The following is a 22,748-nucleotide window of genomic DNA, read 5'->3' as shown; positions in this document are numbered from 1 at the left end:
TTTCAACCCTTCAAGAACGGTGATTTTCACGTCGAAGACCGGCATAGCGGTGGAAGAGAGAAGGTTTTCGAAGATGCAGAATTGGAGGCATTACTTAATGAAGACTCGAGTCAAAGTCAAGAAGAATTGGCACGATCATTGGGAGTGACTCAACAAGCAATTTCAAAACGCCTTAAAGACATGGGAATGATTCAGAAGCAAGGAAATTGGGTGCCGTACGAGTTGAAACCGAGAGATGTTGAACGGCGTTTGTTTGCTTGTGAATAGTTGCTTGAAAGGCAAAGACGGAAGGGGTTTCTGCATCGCATTGTGACTGGGGACAAAAAATAGGTTCGTTACGATAACCCTAAGCGCAGAAAATCATGGGGATATCCCGGCCATGCTTCCACGTCGACGGCCAAACCGAATATTCACGGCTCCAAGGTTATGCTCTGTATTTGGTGGGACCAGCTCGGCGTAGTGTATTATGAGCTGTTAAAACCGACTGAAACAATCACAGGCGATCGTTATCGAACGCAGTTAATGCGTTTGAGCCGAGCATTAAAAGACAATCGGCCGCAATACAACGAGAGACACGATAAAGTGATTTTGCAGCATGACAATGCTCGACCCCATGTTGCGAAAGTGGTCAAGACATACTTGGAAACGTTGAAATGGGAAGTCCTACCCCACCCGCCGTATTCTCCAGACGTTGCTGCCTCTGACTATCACTTGTTTCGATCAATGGCACACGGCCTGGTTGACCAGCACTTCTGGTCTTATGAAGAAGTAAGAAATTGGATCGATTCTTGGATCGCTTCAAAAGATGACCAGTTTTTTTAACGCGGGATTCGTACGCTTCCCGAAAGATGGGAGAAAGTAGTGGCCAGCGATGGACAATACTTTGAATCATAAATGTATAACCAGTTTTTTACAATAAAGCCCCGAATTTCGGAAAAAAAACGGCGGAAGCAAAGTTGTACACCAATATAATTCGAAAAACGTGCGCGTCCAATCTTTATTTATATTATGATATTTAGGAACAAAATATGTTTGATACAAAAATTATAGAATATATATGTAGGATGTGTATATTTTTAAATTCATATATCAAATTTTACAAAGAAAGTAACATTTCAAACAACAAAACATTCGTTCACCAAATTGTTTATCAAGAATTTTAAGAACTTTAATACTTATCTTTTTAATTACATTGTTACAATTAACATAAGCGCATGTATGTGTTGATTATCATTGTTATTTAAGATTTATGCAATGTATGAAAATTTACAATTATTGTAATCTTGAAATAAGCAATGAGTTGAACAAATTATAAATGCGTTCTGTAAGCGAGCGTAACAAAAAAATATTTTATATGAAAAACCTGAGTAAAAAAAACTTTTGAAAAATAGAATTATCAACAAAAATAGCAAATTTAAAGTGTAATATATATATACACATACACACACACACACACACACATATATATATATATGCTTCAATTTAATATAAATTTTTCAATCAAATTAACATAAATGACTTATTGTCATACTTTAAACATCTTATTCTTATATTTATGTTTTTTTATTACATTATTAATTTGCTATTCAGTAATTCCTTAGAACAACTCTACTGGATTTTATTTAAAAAATTAAGTTTATTACTAAGAATTTTCTCCAAATAAATTGAAACAAAGGATCCAAGCATGTCAACAAGTTACCAGTAAAATGCTTGAAAGGTTGGTAGATCGCTTAGGGATCGAGTAAATTTTTGTATCCAGATTAAAGAATGGTCTTTTGAACATTAATCTTTAGAAGATAAACATTGCATTAGTAGAACTATTTTGCAACGTTAAAATTAAAATAACTCCTAAATTAATATCCGGCATAAATATCCTAATATTTTTTTATAAAGAACGAAAATCTGTGTCAAATATGTTTAAAAAACATGGAGTTCCATTTTAAAAAAATGATACGATTGCACTTTGCAGCTACATGCATGCACATAAATGCATAATAGTGATGCACAAAGTTAGAGCAGCTAAAACCATTTAACTTTGCCTTATATCTTTTTTTCCTCATATTTCAAATCTTTTTGCTATGTCAGATTTCCGTGGGACTCTCTGTATATATACATATGCATAAAGACATATGAATAAGATTATAATAGATTGAAAAATTTATATTAAAATGATATATATACGTATATATATATAAAATGTCTAAAAAGGATGTACATATTTTGATGCGCAAGAATCTCCAATACATTGAAATAAACTTAGATAAACTGAATCTAATTTGAAGCCAGAGATAATTAAACTCATAATAAAATAAAACCCATGTCGCGATGACGTCATTAATACAAATAATTTACACAAACGAATTTACATAAATTAACAATTTTTTCAACATTGTATTAATTAAGTTTAATATCATGTTGATAATAACTGTTCTTAATGCGATATTGACTATATGCATGTGTATTATAAAATATCGACACGAGACAGACAGTTAATTTAATCGTACGATCAGATCAGTGATAAATCGCCCTAATGTGAGTAATTTCTACTTTGGCCCAATGTCTTATAAACGCAACAAAGACCAACAATTCGCTCGATGACATACAATGACATAAGATTTGAATTAGACACACTTATTGATATATCACATAGAAAAGAACACATTGATTATGTTTGCGATCGGTTGTGGACGTTTCTGTACATCGATTGGTGGATCTTCAGATTGAGCGTGTTTGTCTCTAAGTTCCTTCCAATGATTTAATGTATCTGTGTATTCCAATATTTTCTCGTATTCATCTAATTTATTGTACACATGTAAGAGTCCTCGATAATCGTATTCTAAGCCACTGTAACTTTTCCCGAATAACTTTAAACCTGTGGATCAAAACATGATTCATTGCATAAAATATCATGCATAGTATTTTGCATTCCAATCATTTAAAAGTTGGTTCAAATTACATATAGTTATACTTACTGATTGCAATGCTACGATAATAAAGCTTCTCGGCGTCTCTGTACCGGTTCATGTGGAAATTATACAATGAAGCTAAATGCCCTATGCTCAAACCTACTTCGTAGTCTTCAGGACCCAATAACTCTTCTTTGATACGAATCGCTTTCAGATGCATTGCTTCCGCTTCCTAGCATGTTGAATATGTAATAACAAAATAATTAAATATCTATACATGTGCGTCTTTATATTTTATATTTTATAAATATACTTTATATATTATCACAATACCTCAAACTTTCTCATACTTTGATACAAGCGTCCCAGGTTTCCATAATGCTTCGCCGTTTGTACATTTCTCTCGCCAAATGCAGTTTTGGCTAAATGTAAAGCGGATAAATGAAGACATTCAGATTTGAGTAACAGGTTTTGTTCAGACAACGGCGTAGATGCGTTATCTATAGCGATCTCTTCGAGGATAAGCGCCTTCACTCGTTTAGCACTCGCGAGCATCAAATGATAGGGAGGTAAGAGTTTCTCCATAATATCTATAGCTATTCCAGCGTGATCACTGCAAAATAAAATTGAATAAAAATAAATATTGCATTATCAAATGTAATATATAAATTAAACGTAATTCCAATTAAGTACTACCTTGCTTCGTCGAACTTGCCAGAACTATATTCGTATACATAGAGAGCATAAGCTAAGTCTTCATGCGCCAAAGCGACATGGAGATTAGTCTTGCCGAAAATCGCTCGTCTAATATCTAACGCAGTCTGGAAAAAGACGAGAATGTTTTATTTTTCCAAAAAATTTCCGACGATGAAGATTCGTGAAAGATGTATTCAGAAATAAATACCTTATAGACGGATACACTATTGATGATGCTATCATAGTTTAGTAAGTAGAATCCATAATCGATGAGAACGTCGCTATATTTTGGATGATCCGTATCAAAAATCTCTCTAGCGAGATAAACAGCTTCTCTAATCAGTAAACCAGCCTTCTGAAACTCGCGTTTAACTACGCACGATTTCGCCGCTTGTCTTAGAACATCGATAATGACCCGTGCGGGAAGCGACGGTTTTAAGTGCTTTAAGGCTTCTATGCTCCACCTAAAAAAATAATAGGCTTCAATATAAAATGTCAAAAAGATAAAAGTTACGCAAGACAAAAATACTGTTAATTAAGAGTGTACCTGTAAGCTTGATCATATTCACTGCGTATGAAAAATAATACACTGAATTCTGCAAAGAGCGCAGCATGATTACTGTTACTGTACTGCGCGTTTTTTAATTGTTCTATCATTTCTATGGCAAGTTGATGAGTCTCTGCAGCCCCATCAAAAGCACAGTATGCCGCTTGTGCATGTAACAGCCTAAAGATATAATTATTTTAATAATTGTAAATATTATTTAAAGTATACTCTTTCTATATATATAAAATATAAAAAAAAAAATTGTTCTCTTACTTGTGACAACAATCTAATGTTCTACACCAATCTTCAGGAGTTTGATTGTTGGCAATACACAATTCCTTGCAAGCCAACAGTACTTCTTCGCTTTCCGAATACCAGCCAGCATCACTAAGAAATCCACCAAGTCTCAAGCCTAGATTTATAGTCTTATCCTGTGCAGCAGGATTCTCCCTTACTTGAAAACAGTGCACGTTGTAACTGATGGCCAAATTCTTTCCCACCCTTATTCCATGATACATCGGAGCCTTCAAAACCGGAAAAAAACATAAACAAATAAAATATCTCCTTTAGAGAAAAAATATAAAAAAATACATGACAGATAGCGATTATTCTTGAAAATCGGTGGTCTGATACGATCAAAATCACCTGAAAGATTTGTAGAAGGTGTATTCGACGATTGGTGACCTTGAGCATCTTGGAGAAAGTCTCCAGATCGCTCAATTCCGCTCCCAATATGCATAATCTCCTCTCTCTGTACAGCTGAAACACAGATCGAATCCATCAGAAACAACGCGAGGGACAACGAGCGGCGATAAGTCGATCGATTATGAGATGAAACGGAATTCTCCTTTTTTTTTAGAAATCGCATTCCCCGCAAACACGTCTTGCACGCGTCGCAAACGTCAAATCAAAGTCAACAGCTGAGCACGAGGATGATTCGTAACGCAAACGGTAAGTGATCGCGCGTCGCGAATCGATCACCAGCGTAGATAAACACACGCGACTTCGAGATTTCGAAATGAAAAATCGTCATTCCCTCGGAGAGAACGAGGCATGTAAAAACAAACCACATCGTGCGCACGATGACGATTGTATGTACATACTGGACGTACGGTGGGTCGGTGGCCGTCGCTGTCCCGCTGACAGCTTGATGTTTACCTGATAATAGAGATCGAACCGCACGTTCTTGGGCAGGTCGGCGAGATGCGGTTTGTAACTCCGAAACCTGTCCGCCACCGCGGACACGCACAATTCGTACAGGCTCTTGGAGGAAAACAACCGTGACTCGCTTCCATCGGCCATTTTCGTGAACGGCCTTTGATTAATTACCAACACAATTTCGCTATATGCATGCGTGCATGTGACAGGACGTATGTGTAATCTTACGGGACACGTCTTTGCCTACCGAGCGCACGCGCACGTGTCTCGCATGGTCAGAGATGTCGCACTGCTGTTTTCGAATTAGCGCAATGTTTGATACTTTTAAAGCGCATACATGGAATTTTAATATATTTTTTTTTCCCATTTAACGATATATATGATAAAAAGAAAATATTTATTATGTTAATTTTGTTTATTATATACGTTAAAACTATAATTTTATATTTGTGTTAAAAAACACTAATCAGATTTTCTTGCCTTATCTTTATAACAAATATTGATGTTTATATAATAAACCACCTGCAAACGCAAAATATTAGTAAATTTTGTTACTATTACCTGTGAATTATATTATCCAATTAATGATTTATATTTTCTATTTCTTTCCAAATTCATGATGAACCTTATAACATATCGGTCAGATATGTATGTATGTACATCGCTTATTGTTACATGACCTTTATGTTACTGCACATGTGCCAAAATATTCGTTTGATACCACTGCTTCAGATATGAACCTGGTCGCATGTACAGCATATATTCGTTTATATATTTATATTAAAGCAAATTCTCTTCATTTCAGATGAAATAGGCATATATACTAAGCGGAAAAAAAATCAAACTGTGAGCGAGAAAAGAATTGCAATTCAGTGTCCACTTAAAAACAATTCTAATATTATTAAGTCTCGATCTCGCCCAAGTAGATTTGCTTATCGCTAGATCCCGAGCACACTGAAAAAATACGATTGTGATATTATATGCACGTATAAATTAATTAAAAAGTATATATATATTTTACACATTTTCCTATGATAAATGTTCTCCATATATGAAACAAGAGAATGTTTATTATAAATTATTCCATACCTATAGGTTCCTTTGGATGGAAATCAATGTCGTTTACGGATCCATTGTGTCCTGGCAATTTGTATAATATTCTACGACTCGTAGTATCCCAAATATAGTGAAATCGGTCCGACGATCCAGCCGAGACTTTGCTGCCATCCGGCGACCAGGCGCATCTCAGAAGATTCTAAAAATGATGTTTTCAACTTATTGACTTTTATAGCATAAATGTTTTTCTTCTTTGAATATTTATTGAATAATGTTTTCTTCTTTGTATTAGGAAAAGAACATACCTTTTCAAAGTTATGTTGATGCCCGGACAATATTTTTACGCAGCGTTCATAGGGCGCGAATGGTCGTACGTCCCATATCTTTAGCATGTTATCCATAGCATTGGAAAGTATATATGATCCATCAGGACTGAGACTCAGTCCGGTAATTGTGTCGGTGTGCCCCTTCAATTTGTAAAGCACCGCATTCTTTCGAAGGTCCCATACTTTTACGTCATTATCGATACCGCCACTGATTACTTGCTCCGCCGTATCGTTGAACGTTACCGCAGTAACCTATAATTGTATCGATAAAATTTTGAGTATATATGTATACATATAATAATTATCTAAATACTAAATGCATTATTAAGGTATAAGTACTATACCTGATACGTGTTGTTCAATGTGTGGCATTGACCCCGCTTCCTGGGATCCCAGATACGTATCGTGCTGTCGTCGCTGCCCGAGCAGAGTAGCGTGGGTCCTCTTCGCGCGCCTGACACAGAATTTACAAACGAAGTGTGGCCCTTCAACTTTTTGATTCGCGATCCAGCCACTATGTCCCACAAACCTAGCGTCATGTCGGTGCTAGCTGTGTACAAATGGTTGCCATCTGGACTGAAGTGTAATTCCATCACTGCTCCGCTGTGTCCGGTCATGATGCCGATATTCTCACATTCTCCATAAACATTCCAGATGACTGCAAGTTACAAACGATTATTTTATTAAACAAGGCATGCAGAATTTATAGAGTTAACGAACGACTTGACTCGATAAGACGTACAAATTTGTCGATCGAATCCCGTGGATGCCAGATACTGTCCTTCCGGATGAAATTCCAGGGAAAAGATGTCTCCTTGATGTCCTTCGAGCAACATTATCATCGACATCAAGGAGGACGTTCGCGGTGGACCCTTAAAAATGTTATCATATAAATTTTACATTTTCTAAAAAGAAAACAATAACACAACATCCTGCTTTCTCGGACTAATGCTAAAACTCTGTCGAAAATAACGATGCAAGGTTATAACTTACGCTTTGCACGACCGCCTTTTCTCTGCTACTAAAGACGACTTCATTCTTGGTACGTTTCGAGGCGGGGACCAACGCCAGAATATCATCACCCTTTCTTTTATCCAGGATCGGCATGTTATTAAAATATCAATTCAATTTCATAAACACAACACTCACGCCATATGTAGGTAATGTAGACAAATATTCTCAAAGACCATAGACATATAAACATATAGACATATAAACATATAGACATATAAACTATATACTATGTCAAAGACGCTTTTATTGCGCATGCGCAAATAATGAAATCCAAAAATGTATTTTTTATATCGATACAACATTACATCTCAAAATTGCAAATCTAAAAAAAATATTGCAGTTATCTAATATATGTATATATATATCTCGATTTTTTAAATTGATTTCCACGACATTTTCAGATCATTTCTAGGAATAAAAAATACGGTCCGTTTGACACTACGAAAGTTCCAAATCCTTTGATTGTCCAATCAGGACAAGAAGAATAAAAATCTCTTTGCTTTGATTGGTCAGGCGATCGCTTCGAAACTTTCGTCAAAAGTACCAAACGGAACGCGCTTTGAGAAAACGACACTGATAGGGAAAATTGTATAAAAGGCACATGGCACATGTGCAATTATTAATTTAAATATTCTCAATTTTGCAATTGTCATTGTCAAGTTCCACGTACATACATACATCTGATGAATTTACAGTAAAGATACATAATATTGAAAACGATCCTTATTATTTTCATAAAAATACTCTGAAGAACCGGAGAAAATTTCGGTGATTGGATTATTCCGTTTCACCTGACGCATCAAATCTCGCGCGAATTAAATTCGAGTGTTCCTTGTGTTGGGAGGGTTAGAATGCTTCTCATTAAAAGAATGCATTTCTTATTATTATCAGTAAATCTAATCGTAAACTAAATAAAAATATATGATATGATTAATATGATACACGAAGATAAACCGACTGTACTTAGATAATATGAAATAGAGAGAGGGAGAGCTGTCAAATGGGAGTTTGCTATCGTCGGATTAAATCAGTATGAATCATGTATGGGTATGAAGATGAACGGTGTAAAACATAAGATATGGTTCGTATATGATTTATCTGTTATTTCTTTATCATAATAATAATAAAATACATGCTACACTATAGTTCTGTCATATGTTATTTATAAAAATACATCTCTGAATTAGTATATAGTATCTAACATTCATTAATTTTTTTCCAGCATGGTCTCGGATTTCTTTTATCCAAATATGGGCGGTGTCGAGGAGCACATCTTCAATTTGTCCCAATGTCTGCTGGAGCATGGACACAAAGTGGTGATACTCACACACTCCTATGGGGACAGAGTAGGCGTGCGATACATGACAAATGGACTGAAAGTACGTGTTGTAATTTTCTCATTCTATTAGCTGTTCTTGTTTTAATCAATTGTATCTTTAACGTCTGCTTTTATTTAAGGTATATTATATCCCAGTCAAGGTTTTCTACAATCAGTGCGTTCTTCCGACGATGATATGCTCTCTCCCACTTATTAGATACATCTTTGTAAGAGAAGAGATACAAATAATACATGGACATTCAGCGTTCTCCGCTCTAGCACATGAGGGAATGTTGATTGGCAGATTAATGGGACTGAAAGTAAGTTTCGGTGACTATACTAGCAGTGGCTTTCAGAGATAGCTACTAACGCTACGTTTGCAGACAGTTTTCACAGATCACTCACTTTTCGGTTTTGCGGACGCGTCGGCTATTCTAACAAACAAATTTCTCGAGATATCGTTAGTTGATTGTGATCATTGTATATGTGTGTCTCATATCGGAAAAGAAAATACAGTATTACGAGCCAAAGTGAAGAAGGAGAAAGTATCGGTTATTCCAAATGCCGTTGACACCGCGCTGTTTACGCCTGATGTCAGTAAACGAAGCAACGATTTTAGTAAGCTTAATAATTCGAGATTCTGTTTTACACATTACATTATATTACATTTAATATGTTAGAAACGCATTATTTTCTAATTACTATAATGTAACTGTCAATTTCAGTTACCATAGTAATAGTATCGCGATTAGTGTATAGGAAGGGCGTCGATCTTCTAGCCCATATAATACCCGAGATTTGTTTACGTCATAAAAATGTACAATTTCTAATTGGCGGGGATGGGCCAAAGAGATGGCTCCTAGAGGAAGTAAGGGAGAGAAATCTACTACAGCACCGAGTCACCTTGCTGGGCAGTTTGGAGCACTCCCAAGTCAAACATGTTTTAAACAAGGGTCACATCTTTCTCAATACGAGTCTGACAGAGGCTTATTGCATGGCTATCGTAGAGGCAGCTTCTTGCGGGTAAACATTCCATTTTCCTCTCTTGTTATGTAGTTTAAAATTATTCATTTTACATTTTTTTTAACTTCAGAATTTTTCCAATAAATAGTTTTTTTATCCTTCTCTATGCCAATAGAATTTTGCTAAGCGAATGTGATTAATATTGTTTTATAGTTTGCAAGTAGTGTCGACGAAGGTCGGAGGGATTCCGGAAGTTTTGCCACTGGATCTGATTTATCTCGTCGAACCGACTGTACCATCGTTAATCGAAGGTTTGGAGATGGCTATAGCAGACTATAAAAGGGGCAATGTCAGATGTCCCTTGGAGATGCACAAGAGAATAGGCTTATATTACAATTGGTTCAACATCACGAAACGTACGGAGATAGTGTATAATTTGGTGAAACGCGAAGCTAAAAGAAATCTGGGGCAGCAATTGGCGAGTCAGCTGCAAAGTGGTGTATTAGCCTATCTGCTTGTGGTGTCCTTGTGCTTTATAATACTACAAGTCCTGGAATTTTTCGTTCCTAGAAAGGTAAAATATTCGAGATTACATGCACAACTTATGTGATATTTTCGTACGATATTTTCATATTTTGCAATTTATGCGATATTTTCGTACGATATTTTCATATTTTGCTAATTTAAATACATTTTTCGCTTTATTACTGGCTTATATATTTTATTTTTGCTCTTTGTATCGTCTCGTATATGTGCAGTATATATCTAATGTATTTAAAGGATTTCTCTTCATATTTATAATTATAGATAATTAAATTTTCAGTACATTGATATTGCGCGGGACTACAACGAGATTCACGTTATGCCATCCAACGGGAAAGGAAAAAATGATTAACAGTCATAGAAACGTGAAATGTAAATTTCTCAATGTGTTCAAGTATTTTATATAGTCTTTATATAACTTTGGAAACATTCCAAAACTCACATTCTCTGTAAAAATTATTGTTATATCGTGAAGAAGAACAATCATCGAGTGTTGCATTTATCGATAAATTTTTTAAAAGATATATATATCTATGTAAAGATGTGTGCAAAATAATGATACGCGAAACAAGGAGAAAGTACAAATATCGTGATTTACTTGTATGTAAAATTATTACAACTGACAGGACTGTTTATAACAATTTTATTTATTATATTTCCTGCTGCTTTTTGTAATCTCTGTGTATCACTCCAAAACAAATATAATAGCGCATGATGTTCAACATCCGATGTCAGTTTGTTTATGAAAATAATACTTTATCCGTTAAATGTGTGGATTTCTTTTTTTATTATGATATATGTGACATCTCGTATGAATCAATGCATAACACGTATAACAATTTGTAACGATATCCAACGCCGCTCGCACTCCGCATACACATATAGTTACATATGCTTAAGAAAGATATTTATTGCGTCATTAGCATTACAAAATATCGTCGTGTGTGTATTACGGATAGTTCGTGCTTACGTTTTAAAACAATTTGCGCTAATTTTTAAGCAGTTATTTGTAGCAATATGTGTGGAGTAGAAAGGTTAATTCGTGTTCGTGTTAATTCACCGACCGCGCGTTAATATAATTGATAGTTTTCGCGAGTATTTTTTTTCTCCTTCCATATAAGAAGCGATAAAGAAACTTTATCTCTTCCTCTTTCTTAAATGCTGCGATTAGAAATCTGCCGTACTTTCGTTCAGCTAACAGTCATCCTCTGCGCATACAGAGTATACAAGTATATGAAATGTATATATCGACTTGTAAGAAAAAAAAGAATTACATTCGTACTTTTAAATAAAATTTCGATACGTTTTATCATATATTGGAATTTTTTATGAAGTCCGCGATTGATAACAAATTAAAATTTATGTAAAACAATAAGAAAGTCAAATTAAAAATATTTATTTTAATTACGTTGTACGTTAAATACAATAATAGAATATTGATACAATATTATTTTTAATTATTGTTTTCGTCTGTTTGTTTAATCATCACCGCGCGTATACTCTGTACATTAATCTATTTATACATAAATCTTTCATGTGCAAGGATCTGTGATCTTCTCCTATTTTGTATGATTTTAGATAAGAGAAGATCAATGAACCTTAGTTAACAAGCATCATAATATTACGAGTGGTCAGATCTGTGTCACAACATTACACGCTTATCCAATATCGCATCTATCGATGCATATTAGTCCATTTAAGATGCAAGGAAACGAATATCCTTAAAAAGTGCTAAAAAGGTTCCCCTTTATGGATCTTTAACTACGACACTTACAACAGAGTTATAAAATAAAACTTTACAAAAAAGTACTCCGCCTCTCTGATCATGTGTTGTGTTATAATTTAAGTCTTCCTGTGTAAGTTTTTCGAGTATTTTCAAACTTTTACTATTAGATCGATTACAAGAAGACTACAAAGAGTGAGATCCACACATGCAATTATCAGTGATGTTACGATTTCATCTACACTGTCGAGATTGTGTGGAATTAATAATACAAATATCGTCTTTAAATCGCTATTGCTGTTTCTACTGCGGAACCAAAAGTTTCTAATCAAGAGTGCTATGTTGAATTGCTAGTTTTATTTCATAATTATTCCCCTAATATCAAGAAAGAGTATGTTGAATTTCTCTTTCTTTCTCCTTCGCTGCTCATTCGTTGTTGCAAAGAGTAACGCGAATCTCCGTTCTATTATTAATATCTGCGTATGCAACTACCGTTGTGTGTAATGAAATTCTGCTTAGAGTATCGTTATTATGATTGCGATATATTATGACAGCGAAAAAAGTATTATTAAAAAAGTGAAGGAAGATAGTTTTCCATGCTCGAGATGCATGGATTAAATCATTCGTAAAATCTATTGTATAAATAATACAAAGCGCGCGAATCTTTTTTCTTCTCCACGAATATATTTGCGACAAAGCGAAAAATCCATAGGATTCAGTGAGGACAAATACTGACGCACCGCATATATATTCAGTACTTGAGACGATGGTTTTCGCGATTTCACATACGAGCACATTCTAATACATGTGTGTGTATGTGTGTGTCTGTGTATATTTGTATATGTATATATATATAGTACTTCTTTCTCCTGTCGAACACCTTTACATACACATATTGCTATTGACTGCCATAGAGCTTGTTATATCTTTTCTCTCCCGTTTTCTTTTCTCATCTTGGTTTAGGGATTTAAATGATGATGATGTGATGATGATGAAATGTTATAAAAGTTTCCAACTTTAATTGTCGCGCATACATACATAGGAAAAAGTAAGTCCGTCCTCTTTCTTTCTGAAATATTCATCTTTGAGTAATATGTACAATGGAGCTTTTTCCGTTTAATGTAATAAGAAAATAATGCCACGCTCAGCCACGGTCCTAAGACTGTCATCGACGATTGAAGGACGATCGAGTTCCTCCTTGGATCGTAAAATGTTTGTATGCTTCAAGAAGTTACCCGTGGCGGGATTCTTCTTAGCAGCACCAGTTTGGCATATACAATAAATAAATAACGAATCGTTCGCAATATGTAAATCGAGAGCGTCGCATCATTTTCACGAGGTAAATTGGCGAAACAGCTCAGACTCCTTCACCGTAATCACGATCACCTACGTTGATACGATCAGGGGCCGCGGTCACGCTGAAGCCAAGGATCCTGTTGTCCACTTTGAACATCTTTCCCTTCTTTGGTTTCTTGGATTTTCCCTGAACGAAGAAAAAGGCATATATCTAACAAGTTTTGCACGATGTGATTCCATCCTTATATTTGAGATATTAACTTTTTCTTATGACATAAATAATATGAAGATAATCTGTGAAAAAAATATCTACTCTAACAGATATTGAAATGAAATGATTTAAGTCAATAATATCTTAATATCATTGCATACGGAAAAATATGGTTGTCCAACATTAACAAAGATAACGCGTACCTTAACTTCTTGAAATTCTGCAGAGGCATTCGGATTAACGGCCGGTGCTGGCTTGCACAGATCGTCCGCTTGGGCCTGAGGACGCTGCGCTGATCGCCATTTACTTCGCTTCTCTAAGAATTGCTTGGCAAATTCTGTGCTCTGCTTAGTGTCGCCAAGATAAACGCGGACGTACTCTTTCACCTCATAAGCCGATTCTATGTCCCGCAGGAATCCAACGAATGTAGGGACTGCAAATGTATGTGGTATAGTAGAAAATCAATGTGAGTGATGAACTTGATGCATTATATTGTACTTACTGTCCACAGATGCCTGTATACCGCTCAACGCTTTATTACACCATTGCGTAAACTCATCGGTTTTGGCAGTGTTCTGTTCAAATAGTTTCTTCACTAATTCCTCCTCCCTCTTGTTTTTGCTCTTGGACGCCTTATTGTTATTATTTTGTTGTAGTTGTTGCTGCTGCTGTTGCTGATTAGGAGTGCTGGATTTTGCGGTCGCAGTTTGTTTAACAGCTGATTGCTTCACAGTCGCGGACGACTTGACGGGTGCAGGATCGTCCCAGAAGCCACTATTACCAGTATTAATGGACCACGCTTGGCTATTCGACGAGCTCGAATTGGCCCAATTCAAGCATTGCGATGCCGTACCCCATATTCCGGCATTCTGCAGCATACTCGCTGATTCCTTTTGACCGGCCTTTTCCTGCCGTTCCCTTTCCTGTTGCTAGGAAAGGAATATTCCGATTTCTTATCGCACGATCTCTTTTACCGGGACAATATTTCATTGTCGCTGGTGTACTCAGGAAGCAATAAGTACCTTTACCTTAGCGATGCGTTCTTGCTCCTCCTGCTGGATTTGCGCGAGACTTTTCACTTGAAGCGGTTTATTGGAAGCAGTAGCTTTTTCCGCCCATTTAAATTGTAATCGTTTGGACGAATCGGTTGCCGATGCCTCCTGCGCCGCCTCTATTGCCTTTTGCTGCGCCAATTGTTGTTGCATCAGTTGTTGAAGCCGTTGCTCTTCCTGTAAGATAATAAAACAATAAAGACATCAGTAGATGTGTATACATTACCCGCGTAAATGTAAAATGTGTTTACCGCTTTCTTCTCTCTTTCGAATCTTTGAATCTCAGCGAGCGAGGTAGTGTGAGCAGCAGGAGCCATCGCACGCGGAGTCTGAGCCCACGGAGCTTTATTTCGTTCTTGAAGCTTGCGCAGCGCCTCAGCTTCTCTTCGCCGTTGTTCCGAGCGACGTTGTTCCTCCGCTTCCATTTGCCGTCGCATTTCCGCTTCTTTCCTGTAAAATTTACAAACGTAAGTTTCATTCAAATGTGTTCGATTTTTGTTCATTTTGTTTGTTAGCTTTGCATAATTCCACATCGACACACCTAAGTCTTTCTTCTTCCTTCTTTTGCTCTTCCTCCACCAACCTCTTTCTTTTCTCTTCCTCTTTCTTCAGTCTTTCTTCCTGTTTTTTAAGCTCTTCTCGCTTTCTTCTCTCCTCTTCCTGTTTTCTCTTCAAATTCTCCTCTTCCTGCTTTCTCTTCTCCTCGCGCCTTTTCTCCTCTTCTTTACGTTTTTTCTCCTCTCTCTTCTTCTGCTCTTCCTCTTGCTTGCGTTTCTCTTCCTCTTTTCGTTTCTTCTCCTCTTCCTTTTTCTTTCTCTCCTCCTCTTTACGCTTCGCCTCTTCGACTTGTCTAGCTTGTTCCTCTTCCTTTTGTTTCCTCTTCGCGTTCTCCTCCTCTGCTTGACGCTGTAATTCTTCTTGTTTCTTTAACTCTTCCTTTTTTCTGTCTTCTTGTAACTTAAGATTCTGTTCTTCCTAAAAAGAGAAAATAATGCAGATTAGATTTTCTATATCATTCAAAATCGAACAAAATCAAGTTACCAATATTTGCTGCTCGGTTTTCATATCTTTAGCATGTAGATCCCATAGAGAACCAGGTAATTGTCCAGGCGGCATTGCGGGAATGGGCCCAACCTAGAAGACAGTATGATATTATATTGATGAATAAACAAGATTGAATCAAATTTTAAGAGAAAAAAAAATCAATTTTTGTATCCCTGTACAAACTTGAACTTTATGAGACGCAACGCACCTGCGCTAACCAATTCTGCGCATTAAACTGGGGAGCTATTTGCGGCGGAGGTTGTGGCCAGACAGTGTCCATATGAGGCGCCTGTGAATGGCCATTCGTGTTGACGTTGAGTTGACGTAACAGAGATTTTATCGGATTGTCCTCTTGTGTTGACGCGGGAGTCGGAGCGATATTTGGTTGCTGCATGGAAGGCATATTTTGTATACCGCCCATCTGTTGGATCAGTTGTTGTAGTGGATCTACTGCAGCTGGATGGGGCGATGCGGTTGCATGCGGATTTGTCGCTAGATGTGTTTCGGGTTGCGTCTTTGCCTGCGCGAAGAATATGCGTTCATAATATCGTACTTGTGTATCATGTCTGTGTAAAACTGATATCGAATTAACCTAGATGCATTACCTGCTGCATCTGAGTGAAAAGTTGCATGACAGGATTAGCCGTTTGAGACGCAAGATGAGGCACAAACGGGTTCGTTGTTATCGGAACTTCCGGGATCTCTTGCATTCCGTCCTGTATAACGTATTGTAGAATCAATTGATTCTGTTCCACTGGACTCAGCGTCGTCCAATGCTCCGATTGAGACAACTTCGCTATCGCCGATGTTCTCATCTGCCTGAGCAGCATTTGCTGATTGTGCATCATCTGCATTTGCTGATACGTCATCAACAATAACGGATCTTCTATTCCTGTTTTCGGTATAGCACCGGCGCCCAGCCCCGCTGGTATAGTAGTAGGAACAGGGGGGATCACTTGTTCCGACAACTACGAATAAAAATTTATTTGATATTATCAAAGAATATATATCTAACAATAATTGCGAAAGAAATGCAAGATAAAAATATGTAATTTTATTTTCGAGATCTTTGGATATTTCTTTACATCGCAACCTTGAATATTATAGATGACTACAAATAATATTTATTTTCCTTTTACTTCTTTTTCTCAAATTATTCAATTCAAAGCTATTTATACTATACATCCAAGTCCTTGATTAATAAAATAATTAAATAAAAATCTAATATAAAAATTTAAAAAGAATGCATAAAGTATTGTAAAATAAATATGATAACCTACCTTCAAAGGGGGTATTGGTGGACCAGGCGTGAAAGGTACTCTTCCGCACAATTTAATCAAATCACCAAGTGTGGTGTACCTTTCATCACAGGTTCTTCTCACCAACAATCCCGTAGTGAAGTAACCGGCTTTGCACCACTCGGCCATTTCGCTAGCTAAAAACGGTCCCTGAACTTCACCCTGCGGATCACGGTAAAACCATTTTTCCTGATTACCCGTGGCGGAAACCGCAGAAGGTTGATTACTGCCGATTGCCGACGGAACACCGGTAGCGATCGTCTTTTCTTTGTGGCTCTCCTCATCCGCCATTAATTTGGCTACCAATGCATCGGCCTCTTTTTTCATTCTATCAAAGTCATCCTCCGGTCTCTGCCTGATGCTAGCAGTTCCCGGATTATGCACGAGCTTCGACTGCTCCAAAATTGTCTGAACCTGTCGATTGGTCGCGGTAGCAGTTATTTGTGGCTCTTTTTTAACTTCCTGCGTCTGCGTCTTCTCTTTATCATGAACTCCACTCGGAGGTTCGCCAGGTTTCTCGCTGGTCTCGACTTTATTCACATTCGCGGATCCGATGACAGTTTTCTTCTGCAAAAGATCCGAAGATGTCGTTAAGATCTTCGCGGGAATGCTCTCGGTCGTCGGTGCAACCGAAGGTTTGGCGGAAGGCGAGTTACATCTCTTCTCTTTCTCTGTAGAATTATCCTTATCCTCGACTGAATCCAATGGTTTCGATCGTTCCTTACTTAATGTGGTACCGACTGTATTATGCGTATGGCGATTCAACGATTGGACAGAACCCGTTCCGAGAGTCAATGTCTTGTTATTAGATTTCACTATGTTAGAAGCACTGCCTTCCGAGACGCGTCGAGTTCTGCCTTGTTGGGAAGCACCCGCCACACCGTCTTCATCATCGTCCGAATACATTCCACCATGGAACGCGCCGGAAGCATCGAAACTGCCGCCGCTTTCGCTCGGATTTTCCGTTGCCCTGAAATATCAAATTTAAAATAAAAATAAAAAGAGATGTGTACACAAATACCATGATAATAAAAGTTAATATTAACCACTCGGGTAGATTGTCGTGATTATCATGATGATTCGATTCCCAAGCGCGAGCGGTACGAGGTGGTGGATGATGACCCGAGTCGTGGGAGGGTCTGTGGTTTCCCCGATGTTCCCATCTTCCCGGTCCACTACCTCTGCTCTCTTCCCCATCACCGTCATTTCGATCCAGCCTATCCCGATCTATACTGCCACCCTCGCGCCAACTACTTCTTCCTAAAATAAATATCTCGTTTTATTACATAAACATATATATATAACAATAATACAAAATCTCTTCTTAAATATATGAAGCGATGCGTGCGTATTTACCCCACTTGCGCCAACCGTCATCGTCCTCACCCCCTCCGCGATGACGTCTCCAATTACTTTCCATAAGCGAGCTACCGCTAGTCCCACGACTTAGCTCTTTTCTCGGACTAGTCGAGCCGTTCCATTCTCCCGGATCTGAAGCACCGTTTCTCTCTGGCCAACCGCGTTCGCTTTGGGACCTATCGAATGGCCTATTTCTTCCCTATAAATAAGATTTTTTAGCTTTTTCCATCCTATGTTAACTTGTTGATTTTTTGTACCTAATTATGATTTTCTAATCAACAAGTATGTATATTATCTTTTATTTTTGTAAAATTTAGAACATTGGAAAAAAGCAATAGATACAAAAATAATATTAAGTAAAGAAAAAAAATATATATCGATACATATCGAAGAAAAAATCATCTAATGAGAAAAAAAGAGAAATTATGTACCTGGAATGATTGGCCCTCGATTCGTATCCCATCACCAGAATCGTCCCCGAAACCAACCCCGCGTGAATAATGAGACGAGTATAAGCCTCCTCTTCCAATCCTACCACGTCCACGATCCACGCTGCTGCCTCTCCCACGGTTACCAATATTAGTTATCCCTCCATTCCACATACGCTAAAAAATGCATTTATATTTGAGCGTTATATTATAAATAACAAAAAGAAAGAGAATTTTCTTTCAAACAAATATTCTTATTCTCATTTTTTACAATTTTAAAATAGTAACACAAAAGAAGATAGCCCTGGATATAACAAACATTATGTAAAAATATGCTTTAAAGGGCAAAACTATTTATTTCTTCCCAATAATATTGATAAAAGCAGCAAGAAACATATTTATGCAAGAAAAACAGAATAAACATCTATTGAAAAAAATCTATATTCTACTTCTCATTGATACTTTTACTACATTTTTTGTGAATTCAAACATTAATAATTTAATCAAAAAATTATTATCAAAACACAAAAAGGAAAATTGTTTGATGGAAAGAAGAATTAAGATAAGAGAGCTCCAGTATTATATTTTTAAATAATTCTTAATATAGAATGGAGTAAAAGGGAAAGAAGTGAGAAACAAAAGTATATAATAGTAGAATAACATAATTTGATAGCTTCCTTCTTTCTATTGTTACCAAGAATAAATCAAACTTGGCTGTTATTTTGCACGATAAAAATATAAATCATGTAATATAGAATGTATTGTAATATTAATATATAATATGTATGTCTAATTACCGTTTCATCCTCTGTCATCTGTACAAGAGCCAATGGAAGTTGAGTCTTCTCTACATACAGCGCTGCAAAAGTTGTCAACAGCTCTGGAGGTTTATTATTGCGATCAAAAAGGGCCAACATCTCCTCCCGACCATATCTATGCTCTGCCAATTGATACCGAGGTGTACTCAATGATGTGGTTCCTCCACCACCTCCACTACTACCACCAGAGCGCAACCTATATATGAAATATAGATATAATCACATTACTATAAACACAAATACAAACGACGGATTAACTTTTCACTAGCAATATGAGTTACGTACCATTCTGGACCAAATTTCATGGAATCCGTCATGATGTACTATTTTCTATAAAAAGAAGTACCAAATAAGACCATTAAAATGTAATAAAGCATATCTAGCCATGAATGTATTGTTCTACAAAGCTAAATATTATAAAAGGTATCTTACAAAAATATCGAATATGCAAGGTTCTGTTGCATAACATAAGACTTCAAGATGTTTTTTTTTTCACCGAATATCCGATATCACGAATTTATATAAATCTTTGTAGGGCCAGATTGATTCTAACAGAACACGCGGAAAATAAGATCGGAGTAATGCGATTTTCTTCGATGGATCGAAGGTGGATAAAGAAGATTCGTCGTCCATCGCGGAGGAAAACTTTGTCATCTGTTACATCCAAGTACACGCGATGCAGGATGACATAAAGAAACAGCTGTAGCGATCTCGCGTAATCAAGGCGTACCGATCAACCCGTACCTGTTGCTCGACGGGATATTGCGATCGGCGATCGCAAAACTTTGATAGAAAAAACAGATAAGAGCGACAGGATTTCAGAGAGCAAAGAAAGTTCTGTAGAGTGACACAAAGTACAGCAGCGCGCGGAGCTCGTCAATTATGCGCGGCTTAGGAAGATCCACGAAGATTCTCGCGACGAACGATGGGATACGTCTCGAGGAAAGCTTGTCGCGAGACAATACGCGATCTCCTCATAATCGCGACACGTTTTTCGCAGGCGCAGGCGAGCGAGAGCGATTTCCACGATCCAAGGTGGCAACATTAACCCAACTTTTTTTGGCTGTGCGAACATTGGGGAAGATCGATGTGCGCGATGAACCGCGATCGAGACAAAATCACGGAAAAAAAACGATCGCCGATCAGGGTCTCCGACAGTCGCGGATGGGCACGATAGCGACGTTTGGGTCTTCGGGAGAGATACCTTAGCTGAGCTTCGAAATCACTGAGAACAGCGATACAACACACCAATATGGCTGAATTTTTTTTTTTTGGGGGGGATGGAGCGCATGCGAGAGTTTCGCGTGGTGATAGTGGTGACACGTTTGCAAGAGAGGCACGAAAAATCACTAGACCGATGACGTAAAAACATAAGTGGTTGGGCGCGTTCCACTAAACGACCGCAATGCTCATGGTATCATTTCATCCTTGTTGTTCACCGAAAATTAAACAAAGACAGATTAACGCTCGCGAGCGTTGCGGTCGTTAAATGGAACGCGCCCGTTGTATACGCATAATGGCGGCAGCGACCAATCAACTTTTGGTTGATCGCTGCCTCCTAATTGATCAATCCGGTAAAAAAAATCCCAAACACTAATCGCTGTGATAATAGATAATTGCAACGTGGGCAAATGGCACACTTCTAGAAGAAATAACCAATATGTAAAATAGTATTTTAGGTACAAGGATATACATAAATGAAAGGAACGAAACTAAGAGAGATCGACTATGCCATGTTATGATAATCTCTTTGAACAAAGCGCAATGTGTAACCCAATATAATTTTTTACTTAACAGATATTAGATTAGGTATATGTAAATTAAAAACATTTTTTATAACATATTTATCCAGCCACACTTAATAATTTTCTGAGATCTTTACTTGTAAAAATCAGTATATAGGAAAACAATAATTGTTGACAAAATTCAATAGATCACAATCAGAAGCTTTTTGTAAATAAGACGGTCTCGCACAGCCGTAATTCTATATCTTAAATATCAAAAGTACACACACAAAATGTTATGCTAAGAATATTATATATATACATAAAGCTTCTAAAAATACCTGAGCAACAGTTCAATATTAAACTTTTAGAAAAGAACACATTATTAACTTTAAATGTTTATATATATCTTACTAAAAAAAAAAAAGGAAAAAAAAAGGATAGAAAATACTTCCCCAAATTAAATTAATTTTATCAATACAGTATTCAGTCTGTTTGCAAAAAGATACAGTATTATAGATCGGTTTCCCTTTGGTAAAATCTGTTCCTTGATTTATTATGAATTGATGAAAATATTGTCTATATTTGTGTGAATTTAATCTCTAACTCGGAGACCCCAAATACTGGTTCTTCGAATACCGACCGTTGGTCGTGCGACAGAACTGTAGAGGTACTTGTTGATTTCCGGCACTTCACGGCAATTGGCTTGTAATGACTTGAGCACAGAGTCCGACATCAAGCCGAAAACGTCTAAATATAATAAGCACGGCATGTGAGCTAATCTTATATATGCAGACTGCGGAATGCTGTAACAACGGCTCAATGATAAGTGTTCCAGTCTTGAAAAATTTAATAAATTATGAACAGTGTGGATTGTAAGCATAGCACAATCACTCAAGTCTAATTCTATAATATCTGGACATCTTCTTGACAAGTCTTTCACATCTGAAATTAAAAAGAAAAAGAAATGTTTTTTAAATATATGTCTGTGGAAGGAGATAAATAATACGATTCATTCATACTTACTATCATCAGTCATTGTTTTTCTACAGCCTGCTAGATTCAAGCGTATAATGGATGATGGCAGTGTTTTACAAAGTAAAGTCATACATTCGCTATCCAAGGAACACCATGCCATATTGAGGACAGTTAAGCTGAAATATAATTTATCAATCATGTACATATTGATTGAAAAATAATGTATGTATATATATATATATATATATATATATACAGGGTGCGGCATTTATAGTGACGCGGGCATATTT

At 36.9% G+C, this 22,748-nt stretch overlaps 5 protein-coding genes across 10 annotated transcripts in view; 1 reads left to right on the top strand and 4 right to left on the bottom strand.

Annotated features, from left to right (window-relative positions):
• Nucleotides 1-1,056: 1,056 nt before the first annotated feature.
• Nucleotides 1,057-5,523, bottom strand: LOC115234137 (amyloid protein-binding protein 2). Its single transcript, XM_029804916.1, has 9 exons — nucleotides 5,308-5,523; nucleotides 4,795-4,908; nucleotides 4,423-4,673; nucleotides 4,150-4,329; nucleotides 3,811-4,066; nucleotides 3,603-3,727; nucleotides 3,240-3,519; nucleotides 2,973-3,138; nucleotides 1,057-2,872 (listed from the first exon to the last, which is right to left on the bottom strand). Exons 1-9 carry the CDS (start codon nucleotides 5,449-5,451, stop codon nucleotides 2,643-2,645), a joined length of 1,746 nt encoding a protein of 581 aa, XP_029660776.1. The 5' UTR covers nucleotides 5,452-5,523; the 3' UTR covers nucleotides 1,057-2,642.
• A 180-nt stretch (nucleotides 5,524-5,703) lies between these two features.
• LOC115234103 (U5 small nuclear ribonucleoprotein 40 kDa protein) lies at nucleotides 5,704-7,843 on the bottom strand. The gene is made up of 6 exons (XM_029804854.1): nucleotides 7,683-7,843; nucleotides 7,432-7,561; nucleotides 7,034-7,347; nucleotides 6,669-6,941; nucleotides 6,397-6,562; nucleotides 5,704-6,261 (listed from the first exon to the last, which is right to left on the bottom strand). The coding sequence occupies exons 1-6, from the start codon at nucleotides 7,794-7,796 to the stop codon at nucleotides 6,209-6,211; spliced, it is 1,050 nt and encodes a 349-aa protein (XP_029660714.1). The 5' UTR covers nucleotides 7,797-7,843; the 3' UTR covers nucleotides 5,704-6,208.
• A 482-nt stretch (nucleotides 7,844-8,325) lies between these two features.
• LOC115234060 (N-acetylglucosaminyl-phosphatidylinositol biosynthetic protein) lies at nucleotides 8,326-11,295 on the top strand. Of its 2 annotated transcripts, none has more exons than XM_029804780.1 (7): nucleotides 8,326-8,784; nucleotides 8,926-9,082; nucleotides 9,162-9,341; nucleotides 9,405-9,639; nucleotides 9,774-10,044; nucleotides 10,198-10,558; nucleotides 10,808-11,295. In XM_029804780.1, the coding sequence occupies exons 1-7, from the start codon at nucleotides 8,747-8,749 to the stop codon at nucleotides 10,877-10,879; spliced, it is 1,314 nt and encodes a 437-aa protein (XP_029660640.1). In that variant the 5' UTR covers nucleotides 8,326-8,746; the 3' UTR covers nucleotides 10,880-11,295. The 2 variants fall into 2 exon arrangements, with proteins under 2 accessions (XP_029660640.1, XP_029660639.1); XM_029804779.1 differs by having other exon boundaries at nucleotides 8,328-8,784; nucleotides 9,747-10,044.
• Nucleotides 11,296-21,038, bottom strand: LOC115234056 (GIGYF family protein CG11148). Of its 4 annotated transcripts, none has more exons than XM_029804772.1 (16): nucleotides 20,961-21,038; nucleotides 20,042-20,086; nucleotides 19,736-19,952; nucleotides 18,942-19,115; nucleotides 18,508-18,709; nucleotides 18,198-18,411; nucleotides 17,134-18,121; nucleotides 16,459-16,821; nucleotides 16,062-16,373; nucleotides 15,851-15,943; nucleotides 15,351-15,784; nucleotides 15,061-15,259; nucleotides 14,780-14,986; nucleotides 14,260-14,686; nucleotides 13,961-14,190; nucleotides 11,296-13,733 (listed from the first exon to the last, which is right to left on the bottom strand). In XM_029804772.1, the coding sequence occupies exons 2-16, from the start codon at nucleotides 20,071-20,073 to the stop codon at nucleotides 13,608-13,610; spliced, it is 4,218 nt and encodes a 1,405-aa protein (XP_029660632.1). In that variant the 5' UTR covers nucleotides 20,074-20,086; nucleotides 20,961-21,038; the 3' UTR covers nucleotides 11,296-13,607. The 4 variants fall into 4 exon arrangements, with proteins under 4 accessions (XP_029660632.1, XP_029660634.1, XP_029660635.1 ...); XM_029804774.1 differs by having other exon boundaries at nucleotides 14,786-14,986; XM_029804775.1 differs by having other exon boundaries at nucleotides 14,260-14,680; nucleotides 14,786-14,986.
• Nucleotides 21,039-21,585: 547 nt separating this feature from the next.
• Nucleotides 21,586-22,748, bottom strand: part of LOC115234058 (S-phase kinase-associated protein 2) — a 3,796-nt gene continuing 2,633 nt past the window's right edge. For both annotated transcript variants that reach the window (XM_029804776.1, XM_029804777.1), the window contains 2 exons: nucleotides 22,507-22,634; nucleotides 21,586-22,425 (listed from right to left, as the gene is read on the bottom strand). In XM_029804776.1, coding sequence (XP_029660636.1) covers nucleotides 22,076-22,425; nucleotides 22,507-22,634 — 478 coding nt within the window. In that variant the 3' untranslated portion in view covers nucleotides 21,586-22,075. The remainder of the gene's footprint in view (nucleotides 22,426-22,506; nucleotides 22,635-22,748) is intronic.

The sequence above is a fragment of the Formica exsecta genome, unplaced genomic scaffold (assembly GCF_003651465.1).
Source record: "Formica exsecta isolate Colony F162 unplaced genomic scaffold, ASM365146v1 scaffold194, whole genome shotgun sequence".
NCBI lineage: Eukaryota > Metazoa > Arthropoda > Insecta > Hymenoptera > Formicidae > Formica > Formica exsecta.
Note: the sequence above shows the minus strand (reverse complement) of the source record. Positions and strands in the feature narration are given on the sequence as shown.

What these genes read in the sequence shown, in the direction of transcription:
- LOC115234137 (XM_029804916.1), bottom strand. Translation starts at nt 5,451, where the DNA reads ATGGCCGATGGAAGCGAGTCACGGTTGTTTTCCTCCAAGAGCCTGTAC. An exon ending in GGTTCGATCTCTATTATCAG is followed by an intron (nt 4,909 to 5,307) that starts GTAAACATCAAG and finishes TCTGTGTTTCAG; the next exon opens with CTGTACAGAGAGAGGAGATT. An exon ending in TTATCGTAGCATTGCAATCA is followed by an intron (nt 2,873 to 2,972) that starts GTAAGTATAACT and finishes TTTGATCCACAG; the next exon opens with GTTTAAAGTTATTCGGGAAA.
- LOC115234103 (XM_029804854.1), bottom strand. Translation starts at nt 7,796, where the DNA reads ATGCCGATCCTGGATAAAAGAAAGGGTGATGATATTCTGGCGTTGGTC. An exon ending in AAAAGGCGGTCGTGCAAAGC is followed by an intron (nt 7,562 to 7,682) that starts GTAAGTTATAAC and finishes AACATTTTTAAG; the next exon opens with GGTCCACCGCGAACGTCCTC. An exon ending in CATTGAACAACACGTATCAG is followed by an intron (nt 6,942 to 7,033) that starts GTATAGTACTTA and finishes ATACAATTATAG; the next exon opens with GTTACTGCGGTAACGTTCAA.
- LOC115234060 (XM_029804779.1), top strand. Translation starts at nt 8,747, where the DNA reads ATGGGTATGAAGATGAACGGTGTAAAACATAAGATATG. An exon ending in GGTGTAAAACATAAGATATG is followed by an intron (nt 8,785 to 8,925) that starts GTTCGTATATGA and finishes ATTTTTTTCCAG; the next exon opens with CATGGTCTCGGATTTCTTTT. An exon ending in GCAGATTAATGGGACTGAAA is followed by an intron (nt 9,342 to 9,404) that starts GTAAGTTTCGGT and finishes CTACGTTTGCAG; the next exon opens with ACAGTTTTCACAGATCACTC.
- LOC115234056 (XM_029804772.1), bottom strand. Translation starts at nt 20,073, where the DNA reads ATGACGGATTCCATGAAATTTGGTCCAGAATG. An exon ending in AAACCGAGCAGCAAATATTG is followed by an intron (nt 15,785 to 15,850) that starts GTAACTTGATTT and finishes TTCTCTTTTTAG; the next exon opens with GAAGAACAGAATCTTAAGTT. An exon ending in AAGGAAGAAGAAAGACTTAG is followed by an intron (nt 15,260 to 15,350) that starts GTGTGTCGATGT and finishes TAAATTTTACAG; the next exon opens with GAAAGAAGCGGAAATGCGAC.